The 16,472-nt window shown below is 40.1% G+C and overlaps 1 protein-coding gene across 3 annotated transcripts in view; it reads right to left on the minus strand.

The window, feature by feature from the left end:
* Positions 1-1,590: 1,590 nt before the first annotated feature.
* MINDY3 (MINDY lysine 48 deubiquitinase 3) overlaps positions 1,591-16,472 on the minus strand; it is a 68,798-nt gene continuing 53,916 nt past the window's right edge. For all 3 annotated transcript variants that reach the window (XM_075419431.1, XM_075419432.1, XM_075419433.1), the window contains 5 exons: positions 13,905-13,977; positions 12,206-12,278; positions 7,017-7,104; positions 3,709-3,780; positions 1,591-2,652 (listed from right to left, as the gene is read on the minus strand). In XM_075419431.1, coding sequence (XP_075275546.1) covers positions 2,503-2,652; positions 3,709-3,780; positions 7,017-7,104; positions 12,206-12,278; positions 13,905-13,977 — 456 coding nt within the window. In that variant the 3' untranslated portion in view covers positions 1,591-2,502. The remainder of the gene's footprint in view (positions 2,653-3,708; positions 3,781-7,016; positions 7,105-12,205; positions 12,279-13,904; positions 13,978-16,472) is intronic.

The raw sequence follows: 16,472 nt of genomic DNA on the forward strand, positions 1-16,472 counted from the left end.
ATCTTGCATCACCTAGGCTTCTAATTTTGTTTTTTCTGTGAGATAGAACATAAACTGTATCTCACAGCGGAGTAGAAAAAGGCCGTTTATTCTAACAGATTCAAGCTACGATTTGATGCAAGCTCTGTCATGAGGTAATCTAGAACAAGCCAAGACAGACACCAGCACCCAGGAGAAAGAGCAACGGAAGTGAATTGTCACCTTCCAAGACGTCAGTGCAAGTCTGCCTAAAGAGATCTATCATAAATGTGCAAAACCAGCTACAGCAAATACCTCTCAAGCCTGAGCATTTTAGGAAAAGTAAAGTTTCAGATTTGCCAGGCAGTCCAAATTAAAGTAGATTCTCTTAATTAATTATCTATATAGTTTTGAGTAGCAATACCACTGTTACACAAGTCTTTTAGCATCAGGCCCGCACAGCAAGATGGAATACTTGTGTTCTAGGTGAAGTGAGTCAGAGAAGGCGAGTTTCTTTCAAATTATGGTCAACTGCACAGGAATCATTTTTTCAGAAAAAGAAATCTCAAAAAGAGGCAAGATACACTGCTGTCAGTTTTGCGATAAGGAACAGTCGTAGTAATTTCAGAAGTTAGGTTTTTAAACAAGTCCTGATTGAACTTGTTTAGTAGCTCGGGGGGATGCACCTGCAGCAGTGGCCTCAATGAGAAGACGTCAGCAGGAGCTGTCTCTGTGTTGCACAGAGCCAGTTCCAGCTGGCTCCACGATGGACCTGCTGCTGGCCAAAGCTGGGCCTGTCAGCAAAGCTGGTGGTGTCTCTGTGATAACGTAGTAAGGGTGAAAACACTGCATGGCGTCTGGGAGAAAGGAGCTGGAAAAGGCGAGAGACAGCCCTGCAGACACCAAGTTCAGTGAAGGAGGGGAGGAGGTGCTCCAGGCACTGGAGGAGAGATTCCCCTGCAGCCCATGGAGCAGACTATGGTGAGGCAGGCTGTCCCCCTGCAGTCCATGGAGGCCCGTGGTGGAGCAGATAGTCACCTGCAGCCCATGGAGGACCCCACATTGGAGCAAGTGGCTGTGCCCTGAAGCCCATGGATACTCCATGCCAGAGCAAGCTCCTGGTGGGAGCTGTGGCCTGCAGATAGGAGCCCACGCTGGAGCAGGATTTCTGGCAGGATCTGTTGCCTGTGAGGGATCCACGCTGGAGCAGTCAGTTCCTGAAGGACTGCATCCCCTGAAAGGGACCCACGCTGGGGCGGTTTGTGAAGAACTGTGGCCCGTGGGAAGGAGTCACGCTGGAGGAAGGACTGTCTCCATGGGAGGGACTCTCATTTTTGACCAAATCAGTTTGTTTTCCTGCATGATGATCATTCTAGAGTCATACTGTTATTTATACATGCAAAGAAGTTTTTTAAAAGTAAACAATTGTGATTGCGAAATTCAACCCTGCTGGCAATAGCACAGGCTTTGCAATAATAGTTAAGAAGCAATAAATGATCTTTTGTTGTTTTTTTTCCTGAGATGTGTTCAACTCAAAACTTGACATTTCTAAACCCACTGTCCCTTTTCATCATCTTAGAGAGGCAGTAAAACAAGTTCAATTAAAACCAAAATTAAAACAATACACCATGATTCAAGGAAAAGTTTTTATTTTAGGGCTAACAAGTTGGTAATAAATAAAGGAATATAATAATGTAATAACAGATGTTCTCATGCACTTAACACATACAATAACGCTGGCTTACACTGCTGTTTGGACAAATTGAGAAGAGGTATTTGGCAATATTATGAGTTTGGATAGTTAAGAGATTATAGAACAAGAAATTCTTTCCATTGTTTTTACATTTCTTTTATACAAATTCAAATAAATATTAATACATCTATTTTTCCTCAGATTTTGAGTTCACTTTTAACATGCCCGATAACTAAGCCACAGTAATATATGACTGCCAAGAAAGAGCATTTATGAATTATACTTATTAATATTCCTAAAAATGTCACATTGTGCAAGCTCTTTAGATAAAATTAGGTTTTAGGAAAAATTGCAAAAAATTTAAACTCATTAAAACATATCCAGTGCAAAGGCCAGTCTAGTCCACACATTATGGTACTGTAATGTAAGCCAATATAATTTAAGTAATAAAACTTGCCTATATGATTTAGAGGGAGCTGAATACATTTTATGTTTTAAAGATCTGACATCTAATATGCAGATTCTGCAATATCAGACATTTTTCAAATCTTCATGAGATGGCAAAATAATGTTAAGACTTTATAAGTAGGCTTTTTTTTTTTTAGGATAACTCACATTAACAGTACTACAGTGGCCAAAAAAGACAAACTATTGTAATAGAAATCAATCTGATTAAAAAATTAAATATTCCAATTAACACTGAAAAAGTGTTTGTAATCATTATTTACAATTTATCAATGATACCAGTGTATAACTTCACACAGTCAAAGTATACCACTTCCCAAGCAAATACCAGTTCTCGAATCCCCATTCACGCATTCGACAGCAGTATGTTGCTGATGGGCAACACATCAGTTTAGAGAAGGAGATCGATCTGTGGTCCAGAGTAATTCTATGTACGGCCATTTGGTTTGCAAGCAGCGTTTCACAGGAGTGTCGTCGGTCTGTAGCATTGGTTCTTCAAAACCCATAACAACCGCTGTGCCTTCTACATACATGACCTGTCAAAATAAATCCAATTACGTCAGCCTATGTTTGTTTAAAAACTCTCTAATGAGATGATTATTTTCACCAGGTTAGGAGAGGATTTGTTATGATACATTTCTTTTTTACTACAAAAATCTAATCCATAAAGTTTTATATAGTTTTTTTGTTGTTTTAAATTAAATGAGGTATGAAATTAAAAAACGACTAATCTCTCAGACTCAAGTGCCTGAAAATTGTGATGAGGCCATATTCATTTGACTGTTTACTTCAACAGACAGTAAAGGCTAAAACTGGGGAAAAAAAAAGCTAAGAAATGCAATGCAAAAATTCTGTGACAACAGATCTTCTACTACTGTTGCAGTTGCGAAGTTTGATATTGTTATTTTTATAAGGACAGTGTTCCTTAGACTTAGCTTTATGCAACTAATTTTCCATAATGTGGAACTTCTGTTGCAAATTAGGTCTATTCATAAAGCAACACAATATTTAAAATGCTATAAGCAGAATCCTTTAAGAACAAAAATTTGTTTAAATTTTCTTCATTATGTGTATGTGTTCAATAATAAAGATAAATATATCTTTGAATGCTTTTGACTACATTTTGGAATATGAAACTGCTGAAGATTTCACAGTGGTTATTTTAAGGACTTAACTCCAAGCTACTCCAAAGACTGAGTACATGCACTTTCTCGAAGCATCTTCTTACTTGAAGTTTCTTTTGTTCCCTGCATCTCCTAATGCCTTACACTCTTCTGTCCTAAATGCTAATTCAGGAAGTAGCTTAGCAGCAGTCATGGTGCCTCATGCAAACCCCTCCTTCCAACAACGCTGAAAATGAAAGAGGTCATTTTTGTCCCCCATTGAGTGGTTCCAAAAAATACTGATTTTTGATGCGGGTCTGGAGTACTAAACTATTTCATAAAAAATTCCAAACATCTCAACGTAGATGTAGGGTTACTTACAGAAGGTGCAGTTTGTCTGTGTTACACCTCCATTGTCCTTTACCAGTTCAGATCCCGCTTCACATGCATAAAAATATTAAAGCTATATTCTTGTTTCTTAATTCTTACCTTTTCATTATAGTTAGATTGCTTCAGTCCATTGTAATGGTAAACGGTGAATGACTCTGAAACCCTAGAGTCCTAGTAGAAAGAAGACAGTTAATTTGGTGTAACATACACACTGTGCCTTGACAGTCTCTTCTCTTTACACTTAGACAGATGCATTGAAACAAGAAGACTCTAGGAAATCGTAAAAAAGTAAAATTTCTTTCAGGTGACATCATCTTGAATATTTTATTCATTTTACCCTTCTCGTCAGAAATAATAAAAAGATGTCAGTAAATTAAAGGGTAACACCCCCAAGAGCAAGCCACAAGTTTCTGGAATGTTCTGTCCAGTTCACCTGGACTCTTTAAGCTACAACTTCAGCACTGAGCATCTGTCCTAAGTTTTCAAGTCAGACACCTCAGGTAGTAGCCACATTTGCATGTATTTATGACAGTTTGGATGTTACCAAGTTAATCATTATCTAAGGACTAGATCCAGTCTCCAACCCTCCATCTGAGAGCTAAAAAGTTCTATATGCCCATGCCTGCCTAACTGTAAACCAACTGGGAAGACACCTGTTCAGCTGAGGCCTAACAGCAGAGGTACTGCAGCTGTCAGCCTTCACCACTCCAGGTGTTTAAATGCTTTAGTCCTAAAAGGACTGGAGAGCTTTGCATTTCAGTGAATCAGGACGCACAAATCAGGTGTAATATCACCTCTTTTATGCTTACTGGACCAGGCTCCACACAAAAACTTACCCCTTTTTTAAGTACATGGAAGTAAAGGCTGGAATGAGGAGAAATCTGCTCAGGTTACAGTACATCCACCAGATAACAAAAAGCCCTCATTCATTTTTCTCCTCTCAAATGATTCAAACCCCTTATCTCTGTATGGGTTTCCCACAGCAACCCAGGCTGTTTAGTGGAGGGAGGGTGGTGAAACGAAGGTCAGTGGTAACTCTACTCACAGAAATTGCTTCAGAGAAATGCATAAAATCAGGCTTTGCTGAGAAGGAAAGAGGATGCTTGTTCTTTTCCCTGAGGAAAGTACGCTCACCCTGAAGGCAAAGTCCTGCTTTCCAGCTCCTGCCCCATGGATGTTATGCAGTAATTGTTTCCCAAAAAAAAGGGCTACCGGGGAATTCAGGAATCCCCCTCTCCAGGTGACTGCCCTGAGTACTAAAGAGTCAGGCTTGCTCTCTCAGGCTGAATGACCTTTGAGTATTGTTCTTCTAAGCCCACAGCTTTGAAAACAAAAGCTGAGATACCTTCCTGCTTTTGAGGTGGAGTTTAGTACTTTCTAGGAGAGTAAGAATGGGGTTTTGCATATTCTCAGCAAAGATGGAATTGAATCTGGATCTCCTGAGCAATAGCTACATGTTCAAATATATTCTAAAGGGGAATTACAACAATTCCAACCATCACTGGCATCTGCTGTTTGCTCACAGTATTTTGGAGACAGTCATTGATCTCTGCAGAATTTCACTTTCAGATAGAATTCTGAAGGAGGTGTGGGGCAGGGCTCCTGCTGTCTGATCCACAGAGCACAGACTGGACACCGTATCCATGCCCTCAGCTTTCATTCAGTAACTGATACTGGCCGGTCCCAGTCCAAAACATGCTGGTTGCTCAAACTGCACCCTTAGGGCTGTAACACTTCCCATGTTTGGTGCTGGAGCCAGCCAAGGCTCCACAGCACAGGCAAAGCAGAGTGGTGGGAAACACGCGCAGCAGGGAGTAAGTACTTGATGGACAGGCATTGACCTGAGGGCTCCAACTTCACAGCAGGTGAAGAGCTCTTCCACCAACTCTAGGTGACTATGGCAGCGATGTGCTCATGATTCCGCTACGCTCCTGTCTCCAGCTGCCCCCCCTCAGTCAGAGGTGCCCTTCAGCAACCGGCAGCAGAGGCAGCAGACCCACATGACGGCCATTTTCTTCTCCAGCTACCTATGGCCCGCAGCACTGGACAGTTTAGGCACAGCCAATTATGGAGGATCTGCTTTGGCGTTCTGAACTCTATTCTAAGCATCTGGGGCCTAAAATTAAGCAGTGGAGTCTTCCAGATTTGCAAGTGTAATATAATTGTAACAAATGAGATTAAATTACATTCAATTGTAAAGATATTTCCACTTCTGGATATACAAATGAAAGGAAGAAGAAAACAGTTGGCAAACGCACAATGCAGATGTAATTCTGTAAATCCAGACAAAATGAACACACTAACTCCTTTTTCCTCTAGATGATGAACCATCTCTCAACGACGTATCGGTCCCTACCATCTTTGGCAGTGCAGTTCTAGTGTCTTCTGAATGACCAGATTGCTTCATAGTACAGAATCCTACACCCAAACAGCGCTGCACAACCCTTAACAAACAGCGTGTTGCTGAAGGCATTTTAAAAATATTGGTTTCGCATTTCCTTGGCTGTAAAAATGAAGCCATATAGTGTCAATGACACGTTAAGCCACAAAAGCCTCTGAAGCTGTACTCCTCGCAGCCCTTCTCCTGCCTCCACCAGCCTGTCTTGTCACTGGGGAAACCCTCTCTTCTGCCGGTGCAGCATTTGCACCGCCATGGACCCAGCCTCCACAAGCCTGTGAAGACAGCTCTCATCGGGCCAGCTGCCCGCTCTGGACTGCCACATGGCTGTACAAAGAGGTTCCCCCTGGCAGGGGGGAGGCAGCGTGAGGGCAGGGGAGTGTGACCCAAGGCAAAGGGAGGACAGTGGTGCTGCGTCGACACACGCTGCTCAGCGCTGCTGCTATCTTAATGAATACAGGGAACGGACTGAGAGTTTGAAAATAATTTTCCCTTTACCCTAGCATATACTGACTTCCACATATGCTAAACATACCTCTATCCTGAGTTAAAGTGTAAAAAATTTTATATTATTAGAGATATACACAGAACTAGCTTTAAAGATGGTTGTAACCTTTTCCCATTTGCTAGCAATTACAGCAGACATTTGTAATATTGAGAAAAACAGTATGGTCATTTATTCTCAGAAAAAAACAAACTCAGATGAACTTTCTGAGTAGGGAACCAGTTCAATTTCATATGCAAAATGATTATATATTTCCTGAAGTTAATTTTAGAACTTGTCACTACAATGGAGTTTCCTTCCAGTGTAAAGCTGACACAATCATGGACGCCTTATGCAGAACGGAAGTCTAGAGTTTGCTGTGTAATACAAGAAGTTATTTGCTGGTCAGCCTTGTCAAACGAATGCCATACCTGTTATTAAAACCAGCTCTGTGATAGTGATGGAAGTGTTTAATGAATCTCAATACAAGCAGAACAGACATTTCTCTGCAGCAATATTGATTACCTGCTCAGGGAAAAATTCTTGCAGAAAGGGACCCAGCAATATGATGCCCAGTCCTTCTGGGTCTAATTTGGTCTTCATGAGGTTTACACTACGACAAAAACATTGCATATAAAAGTATGAGTAAGACATTGTAATGCTGTACTACCACAGTACTGGCTGCCAAGTATAGCAATACTATTCTATTTTTAATTGTGACAACTGCACCAGAATGGCATGCAAGTTGACAAAACATGGTTATTTTAAAATAAAAGTGATCTGCTATTTTAAATTAAATAAGTGATAATTCTGAAAGACTGCCATATTTGGTAAAATAATTTGAAACCCATATAATCTAAAAACAGGTTTACAGCCCAAAAGGCATTTTGCTGTCTTGTAAGCATTCTTGATCTTAGATACATAAAACAGTCATCTTTTAAATACAGCTCCCTAACTGCCAAACAACCTGTTTTTAAATGGAAATTTGAAAAGCCTCCAAGATCTTCTAAGTACACTGAAATAAAATTAAGTTTAACATACACTTGTTTACATCACGTCCTTGATATCAAAGAAGCCAAAAACAATAAATAATGAAAATATCAACAATGCTAATCTGAAAGCCTTACTGCTTTCTGAGCAGTATGAACATGGCATAATTTCAGGTCACTACAAATGAATGTCAATTGTAACTTTATATTTCTATTTAAGCAATGTATTTCTACAGGCATCAAATCGCTTCAACATTTATTTGCATCTACCTACCCTTCTGCCTTAGTTACAAGTTGTACCATCTACAGCAATGCTCTCACTAGGTCAAACCACCAGAGCGCCTTGCCCAGCACCCTGTTCCTGACGCTGGTCAGTAGTTGGTGTGTAAGACTGAGTGCAACATGGCAAACACACAGTGATAGCCTTAGTTTACCCTCCCCATTTCCAGCATTGCTGCTTGAAGACATCTTCAGTGAGAGGCAGTATCTAAACCACAGAGAAACATATTCTTTTCTTTCCATGCAAGTGCCTAATTGGCTTTGAACCCATACACACTTCTGGCATCCCATAAACTCCACTCACAAAATTCAAATTAAACTATGGATTCTGGGAGTAAGTATCTCCTCCTGTTTTGAACCTGTCATCTGATAATCCAGTTTGATGACATCTCATTTTTGTATTGTGAGAAGCAATTAGCAATCATTCCCTGTTTGTCATGAAAATCCTGATTTTAGAAAACTCTCTTACATGCCAATGGTTGTCTCTCTTTCCCAGGTCGAACAGTCTTAACCTAGTTCTTCCTTGCACTAATGCTGTCCTGTACCTTCGGCTAGCCCTGTTGCCTTCTTGACACCTTTCTGCAATGTTCTTTTCCACGACAGAGTGAAACATCACGCATTTACACAATGGCATAACTCCTAGAAATCCCACTCTGTATGTCTGTCTGTCACTACATATCAGTTTCAATCTAAGATCCGTTTCGTGAATGGCAATACCTAGTTCACAGCCCAACAATGCATATGTAAAATCAGAACTGGTTTATCCCATGTGCAGTCAATCTACATTTACTGTATTGAGACTACTCTATTACCCTGCCTTCCAGGAACTTCTGCTGCTCTTCCACGCCATTTTTAATATCTCGAACACTGTTGTTTCAGCAGCAAACTATCATATTAAACCCTACCCTCAAATCCTCACCAGTGCCATGACAAACTTCACAGACCTAACACAAATTCCTGTAAAATTCCTCTAATGATCTCCCTCCACTAAGAAAAAAAGATATTTTAATCCCTTCATCGGTTATTTCTCTACAAGAAAACCTTCCTTCTTATCCCATGTTTACACCCGAAACATTCACATGTGAGTTTTCCCCAGACTGGCCTTCAATTCCTTTTCTAAGTACTGTTGTCCATTTGTCACCTTCTCATTCTGGTACTGTCTGGTGCCAGGACCGTTCACAATGGGATGGAACCTAAAATAATTCAGCAATTTCATTCTGATGTTTCTGCAGAATTTTAGGGTATTTGTTAATCTTTACACTTCAGACTCTTAGTTACTCTGACCACACATACAAAGGCTTAAGTGTGGAAATATTTCTGTAATCTGCCCCACTGAAGATGAGAACTAATCCCTATCATCTTCCCCAGTGAATATGAAGTGGAATTCACTAGACTTTTCTTACTGACTTTGAAATACTTTTTAATACTGGGGATCACCTATGAGAACTACAGACCTCTTGCAAGTCTCCTGGTTCTAATTCTATTCTATTAATACTATTAGCTTTTATTTTATAACTTTCCAGTTTAGTCATCAGAGAATTTTAACTCTGCTCTATTGTGGATTTACATTTAATGCTCCAGAAATGTAGATTTCACCCTATTTTTTTCATGTAGGCATTACATTTTTCTTTCAGAAGGCAGAGTCTTAGCTTCTCATAACTGCCTCTTTTGCCACCTAGGCCTTTAACCACCTAGGCCTCTTCTGTCAGGGGCTGCGGGCAGGTGTCTTTCTAAGGTCTTTTTGATTAGTATTGCATGTAAGCATTTTATCCTTTCGGCTATCACTTATGTGTCTCCACTTCTCAGTAGCTTCCTTTCTTGGTCCTAACGTAGTACTAATAATAAAATATTTGGCTTCTTTTTGTTTCTGCCTCAATACACATGGAATACGTTATGCAATTCTTAAGGGAGTGGCTCTGTTAAGGCCCTTGGAAGATGAATTTTAAAATTCATAAAACTGAATGTCATATCCTAAAAATTATGTTAATTTAATATCTAAAAAAAAAGAATTTTAACTACTCAAGTGAAACTACAACTGAGGATTTAAAAGATACTGGACTTCAATCTTTTTATTGCTCATTCTTACTGCTGTCAAAGTACAAAATTTAAGGTATTTCAGTAGCTGTCTGAAACCTGCTCAAATTCTTGAAATGCTATAATAGAGCTGTAAAAATATTGTGCTTGTAAACAGAACCAAGGCAGATTTAACATAATTTTGAAAATGCACTTAAAATTATGTAATAAAACTAAAGCAAGCTATATAATGACTAATGAGATCTAAGAACTGTTTAAAAATGCAGAGCCACACTACGTTTTTAAGTATGGTCAGTGTAGAGAACTAAATCAAAGAATCAGGAGGGGAGATTAATAAAAATGAATTGCTGGATGTTTCAGCTGAGGCTTTTTCATTCAGCAAACAGCTAACACCGTTCAATGTTACTGACATTACAGCAGCGCTACCGAAACATGCGTGCATTGGTGCTTCAGCCACCGCAGCGCGAAGCCTAGCGTCTTCACTGAAGAGGTAACGAATGTCGGGGTGATGATATCGGTGGCCTTTGTACTGCTATGGCTGAGGTGCGTGTGGGGACAAAAGCCTCCAGCATTGTCAAACAGCCAGACAGGATAAAATGATTTAAACCAGCTAAACCTAGATTGACAGATATACTCAAATCAGTGCCCTAAAGAGTATCAGATGGTTTTTAGAAACAAACGAACAAAACAAGACAGCTGGATTCTCAGGTATATTTACTAAAAGACTAGAAAATGTTACTAAAATCACATGCAATGGCATTCAGTACTGGTATGTCTAATCCACCTTGTTAATTCACATCTGCTCTACAAAGTCTTCTCCTCTATAATTCTTAAACTCTAAGCAGGTCTGACTGTTGTTCATCTTGAGATTCTGAGAAGCTTAAAGCCTTGGATGAGATGATCACAAAGAATTTCCATTTAGTTCTTGAACTAAAAAATGTAAATAGTACACTTGGAAGCAATGCCTTTAATTTTACTTAAAAAGCAAACAAAAAACCAACCAGAAGAGCCTGCAAGGAATTTGAAATATGTTATTTATACTTGTTCCACATTAAATAGACAGGACATCTAGAACAAAAAGAGAGTAGGTCCTCAAGACAGTAATATTAGACAACACTTTTATTTAAGAAGAGATGTTTGAAGACTGAATATTCCATGGTTTGATTGTGGCTTTTCAATACAGCAGGCCTTCTGACTGGCTCTTCCTACATCAATTTATATTTGTTGTGCTATGCACAGTAAAATAGGCCGGGCTATGCCACAAACACCCTGAGGGCCAAAAAGCCAAATGGAAACACTGCTGAATGCAGAAAGAGGATTTCTGCAGATTTATTGAGGCAGCAGAACAAAAAGGCCAAAAGAGAGCTTCTCAGACCTATTAAACTAAGGCTTTTTTCTTTTTCCCCTTTAAAAAAAACTTTTGCAGATTTCACCATTTATTGGCATGATACGAATACTAGCCTTTTTGTCCTGTATTTTCGTAGCTTGTAGTTTCCCAAGTGTCTTTCGATTTCAATTTTCACTCCTATTCTCCATAGAGAATAGCTCAGTAAACTTTGTTGTACTTTGTAACATTTGAAAAGACAGAAAATGGCAACAATCAAATTTTGAATTGCTCTGATAGGTAAGTAAACTTGCAGTCTCCACAGCCATGCTACAGGAACAACTGGTTTAGACCCCAGTAAGCTAGACTATATGCTTATGAAAGAGCAGAACCATCTTTTGGAAATGTAAGAACGTTCAAGTACATAGATCTCCCTTCTGGGTTAAGCATTTAGTGGCAAAACATGGTAAGCTTTGACATCGAAGGTTAATTGCTGCCACTAAATATTAGTCCTGTCTGTCCACGTAAGATCTAAAATAAACTACCTATTTCATCTGATAGTGTTATCTCTAATTCTAGGAATCAAGCTGCAATTTCTGGAAACAAATGACAATTATAAACACTAGAAGACACTGAGTGTTGGTGGAAACAGAAGTGTAACTGAAGTAGTTTCAGCTTCAAACTCTGTAGACAGATGCAGTGGCAATCCAATGCTAATCTGCCTCTGCGTTGCTTGGCTCTCTTGTCACAGTCAACATACCTCGTTACACAGTTAACAACCCTCGTTAACATGCAGAAATACATTCCTGACTACCTCCTCAACATATAGTAATGCAGTAGATTTGAGGGTTTTTTGGGCTTCACCACTACCAAAGTGAGACACATTTTAATTTGAAGTTCTCCCTTTAATTTAAAGCTGCCTTAAACACTTCACAGTAACATTCTGTGCCCAAAATGCAAGCTAGAAAAAATATCTAGAAAACTCCCTAATTATAATTGATATCTGGTTAACTGAATCCAGAAAACATGCCTAAAACTATAATTAATAAATTGATACTTCTGTAGTATTTAAATTTTATTATACTTACTATTCAGGATCTGAAACAAGGTCCAGAGCCTTCATTACATCTTCTAGCAGAGTGTCAGGTATAAAACCATTATCTGAAGAAGTAGCAAAGCTTCTCATTAGAAAATGCTTTCCAGGAGTACAAATTTTATTCAAAAATACAAATACTACCTATGTTTATCTCTAAAACTTGCAAACAAATGGTGGAGTTCTAGAAGGAACAAAGTTTTCAAACACTTCTCTCCCACTTTAAAAAAAAATGAGGAGTGCAATACAGAAACTGTGGGCTTATAATTCATACACTTAGAGACTTAATACTTGCTAAGAATTAAAATTCTTTATAGGAAACTCCATTTGATACCATGGGATAATAACTGTACGTTTTTTCCCTTTTCAGTAGTTAAAATAATACCTGAAAGTTTAAGAAAATTTTCAGTGCATGCCACATACATTCAAGAACAAAACTTCATGAAGAACGTAATTATAGCAGATCAGTTATTCTATGAAAATGTAACATAAGAGAAATCAAATTATATTTAAGCCTTATGTTAATTACAAACAACATTACAAGGTGTCCTGGTTTTGGCTGGGATAGTGTTAATTTCCTCCCAATAGCTGCTGAGTTGTTGCTAAGAAATCAAGGACTTTTTCTGCTCTGCCATGTTCAGCTAAGGAGCAGATGTGCAGGAGCTGGGAGGGAGCACAGCCAGGCAGCCAGCCCAAGCTGGCCAATGGAAATATTCCATACCATAGACATCATGTTCAGTTTATGAATGGGGGTTGGCCAGGGGGACAGGAAATCTTTTTTTTTAATCCTCTTTCATCCTTTTTCCAGGAGTTAGAACTTTTCCAGGAGTTTGGTCTTTTTTGGGAGTTCTGCAAAATCCATGAGTTACGGAATCACAGAATCACAGAATGGTGGGGGTTGGAAGGGATCTATGTGGGTCATCTAGTCGAATCCCCCTGCCGAAGCAGGGTCACCTACAGCAGGCTGCACATGACCTTGTCCAGGCGGGTCTTGAATATCTCCAGAGAAGGAGACTCCACAACCTCCCTGGGTAGCCTGTTCCAGTGCTCCATGTTTCGCAGTTGCTGCTCGGGGACTGGCTGCGAACTGGTCACTGGGCAGTGAGAAAAACTGTATTGTGTGGAGCTTGTTTTGCATGTTCATTATTATTATTATTGTTAGTAGTATTAGTAGTATGTCCTTTGTTGTCTTATTAAACTGTCTTTATCTCAACCCACGGTCCGTTTTCCTCCCCATCCCACTGAGGATGGGAAGGGGCAGGGTGAACGAGTGGCTGTCTAGTGCTTAGTGGCTGGCTGCTGGGTTAAACCACGACACAAGGTCAAAAAGCCAATGCTCTAAGACCTCTAATTCCTATTGCACAATGCTGTACTCAACTTCCCTTACTACAGAATTCTCAGAAAACTTCTTTATGTCACTTGTGGATTAATTACTCTATTGAAAATTTCTTCTGTGAAGTACTAAGTATTTCGCTCCTCTCTCAATCAGCTCAGGTGTAAAAGGATATTTTCCTGGCATGGAAAGGACAGTGGATTTGAGAGCAGCATTTTGAACAAGTTTTAGAAAATAATGGTCCTGTTTTTGAAGAGATACCCTACATAATGCAGTAGTCGTTACTATTTGGAATTTGTGTCTAGTGAATGAGTACATTTTGATTATAAAATCTTCTTTCAGCAAGAAGTACAGCCCTTACCCTCAGGGTCATACGTCTGGAAAACCCTTCGAGCTTGTTCTGAAGGTGCTTCAGGAGCAACAAGTGCCATATCCTTAGGGGAAAAAAAAAAAAAGAAGAAAACTTTCAGAATATTCTTAATTCAGATACAGACTACTACGGAAATATTTAGCCATACTACACAGGTTTGGACCTCAAATTAATGAAAATTTAAATACAACAGAGGAAGAATTACAGTAATTTGGCAATATTGCTGATAGTGACATAAACTGATCAAGAAATATCTTAAAGATTATTCCACAAACTTCTAGACAAATTTTATGTAAAACTTTTCATGTAGATGTTGTGGCACAAAAGCTACTTGGAGACTATATGTATTGTGTGGAGATTTAGATTCATGGTATAATTCTTTATATACATATAGATATGAAAACACATATACATATACCAGTGAAATTTACTGAGTGTACTATGCATACGTTGAAACATATAAAAATCATTTAGATAGAGAGCTGTGAGAGAATGTTTTGAAGTCCACTTCGCAGAATGGCAGAACACAAATTCGCTAGCTGCATGAAAAAGTATGACTTAAATAGTAGCTACTGTAATGCTTTTATTTATCTGTGACTTTTTAAATCTCAAATACAATCATGCTTTCCAAAACATGCAGAGGGGCACATGTATATCTCCTACTGCAAAATCAGCAAAAAGCATATGCCTCTGATTTTATGCCAAAAACATTATTATAAAAAAGTGAAATCGATTAAGCTATTCATAAGAAATGAAAGGTGGCATAAAGGGTAGGAAACACACCTATTCAAGACATCCTTTAATTTAAAAAGATATAAAGACTTGATGTTCAAGTAGAACACAGAACTCCAAAATACAGCTCCAAAAATTGCTCCCTAGAAGTACTTAAATCCTTAAATCCTACATCTCCTCTTGCAAATTTATGTTATTTTTTACATAGAAAGGAAAATGAAAAAGTTGCTTAGAGGGAAACACTGCATTTCACAATACCCCCTCTGGAGTTTTTCTTCCTGTCAATGCAAAAATGTCAAATGTTGTTACCTGTAAACACAAACCCCCAGAAATAGCAGCCTTGACATTACTCTGAATAAAATTAAACCCTGGGAAACACGCTCTTGTTCATATTGTATTAAGTAAATTGATTTGTTACAAATTGTTTTGGTTTCGGCTGCCGCCGGCAACAAAAGCGCCACGCGGCCGCCCCTCCCCCCGCCGGCGTGCGGAGGAGAATGAAAAGAAAGAGGCAGAAACTGGTGGGTCGGGATAAGGGCAGTTTAACAGAACAGCAAACAGAGGGAAAACAGGAACAACAACGATACAGATAAGGAGAAAACACAACCACGAACCGTACAACAGCCGCTCTCCCGAAACCGGACCGGCGCTGCGCCCGCCCAAGCCGCGAGTGCGTTCCCGCCGCGCCGCTCCCCCCCCACCGGAACCCAGCGTGACGTCACATGGTATGGAATACCGGGCTCTGTTTGGCCAGGTCGGGTCAGCCCCCACCCCCCGGCTGTGCCCCTTCCTGGAGTCCGGTGAAAATTAACCCTGTTCTGGCCAAACCCAGGACATTATCCACCCCTTATTCCATACCATCTACGTCATGCCCAGGTCCCCCATTGTCCAGTTGATCACCACCACTTCTCCTGTCTCCAGATATCATTCCTTTAGTCTATGGATCATCACTCTAAAGTGTCCGTTGAGTTCATTTAATCCATGACTTCGGGCTCCATCTGTCATAATGGTCTTCCGTGGCAGGGGAGGTGATGTGTGGTGATGGGCGGTCACTTGCTGCATCCGGAGCTCACGGCTGATGTATCTGGTGCGGCCCGTGCCCACAGTCTGCAGGAGATGTTGATCTTGATGAAGTTGCTGGATGCCAGTTGTTGAAAACCAGGTCCAATTCCATCATTGCTGTGCTCTGCTAGGTTTTCATCGAAAAAGTCCATCCTTCTTTAATCTGGACGATTCTTACTATGCTACTACTGGTACAAAATATAACAATTATAACAGTGACAACAGACAGTGACAGGGTTATTTAACAACTAACTTTATACAATTTATTTATGGACTATTCTCGCCCAAAATCAAATCCCCATGAGGTACACATCGGACTTCCCCATCCTTCCGCATTACCCACCAGGTACACCCAGGTCCTTGAGCAAAGGCAATCCCGCGGACGGGCTTGCCTGTGCCCGAGGCAGGACTAACCCAAACCGTCTTCCCTAACATGTTCCGCATGTGCACTACAGGGACTTTATCCCCTTCTACTGGGCGCTGAGGTTTTGACTGGGCAGGACCAGCCCGGTTGGTGGACCCTCTGGTGTTAACCAACCAGGTGGCCTTTGCTAAATGGGTATCCCAATTTTTGAAAGTCCCACCCCCCATTGCCCTCAAAGTGGTTTTTAGCAGCCCATTGTAACGTTCAATCTTTCCAGAGGCTGGTGCATGGTAGGGGATGTGATACACCCACTCAATACCGTGTTCTTTGGCCCAGGTGTCTATGAGGCTGTTGCGAAAATGAGTCCCGTTGTCCGACTCAATTCTTTCGGGAGTGCCATG

Source organism: Opisthocomus hoazin, chromosome 4, assembly GCF_030867145.1.
Source record: "Opisthocomus hoazin isolate bOpiHoa1 chromosome 4, bOpiHoa1.hap1, whole genome shotgun sequence".
In the NCBI taxonomy this organism is placed as follows: Eukaryota; Metazoa; Chordata; class Aves; order Opisthocomiformes; family Opisthocomidae; genus Opisthocomus; species Opisthocomus hoazin.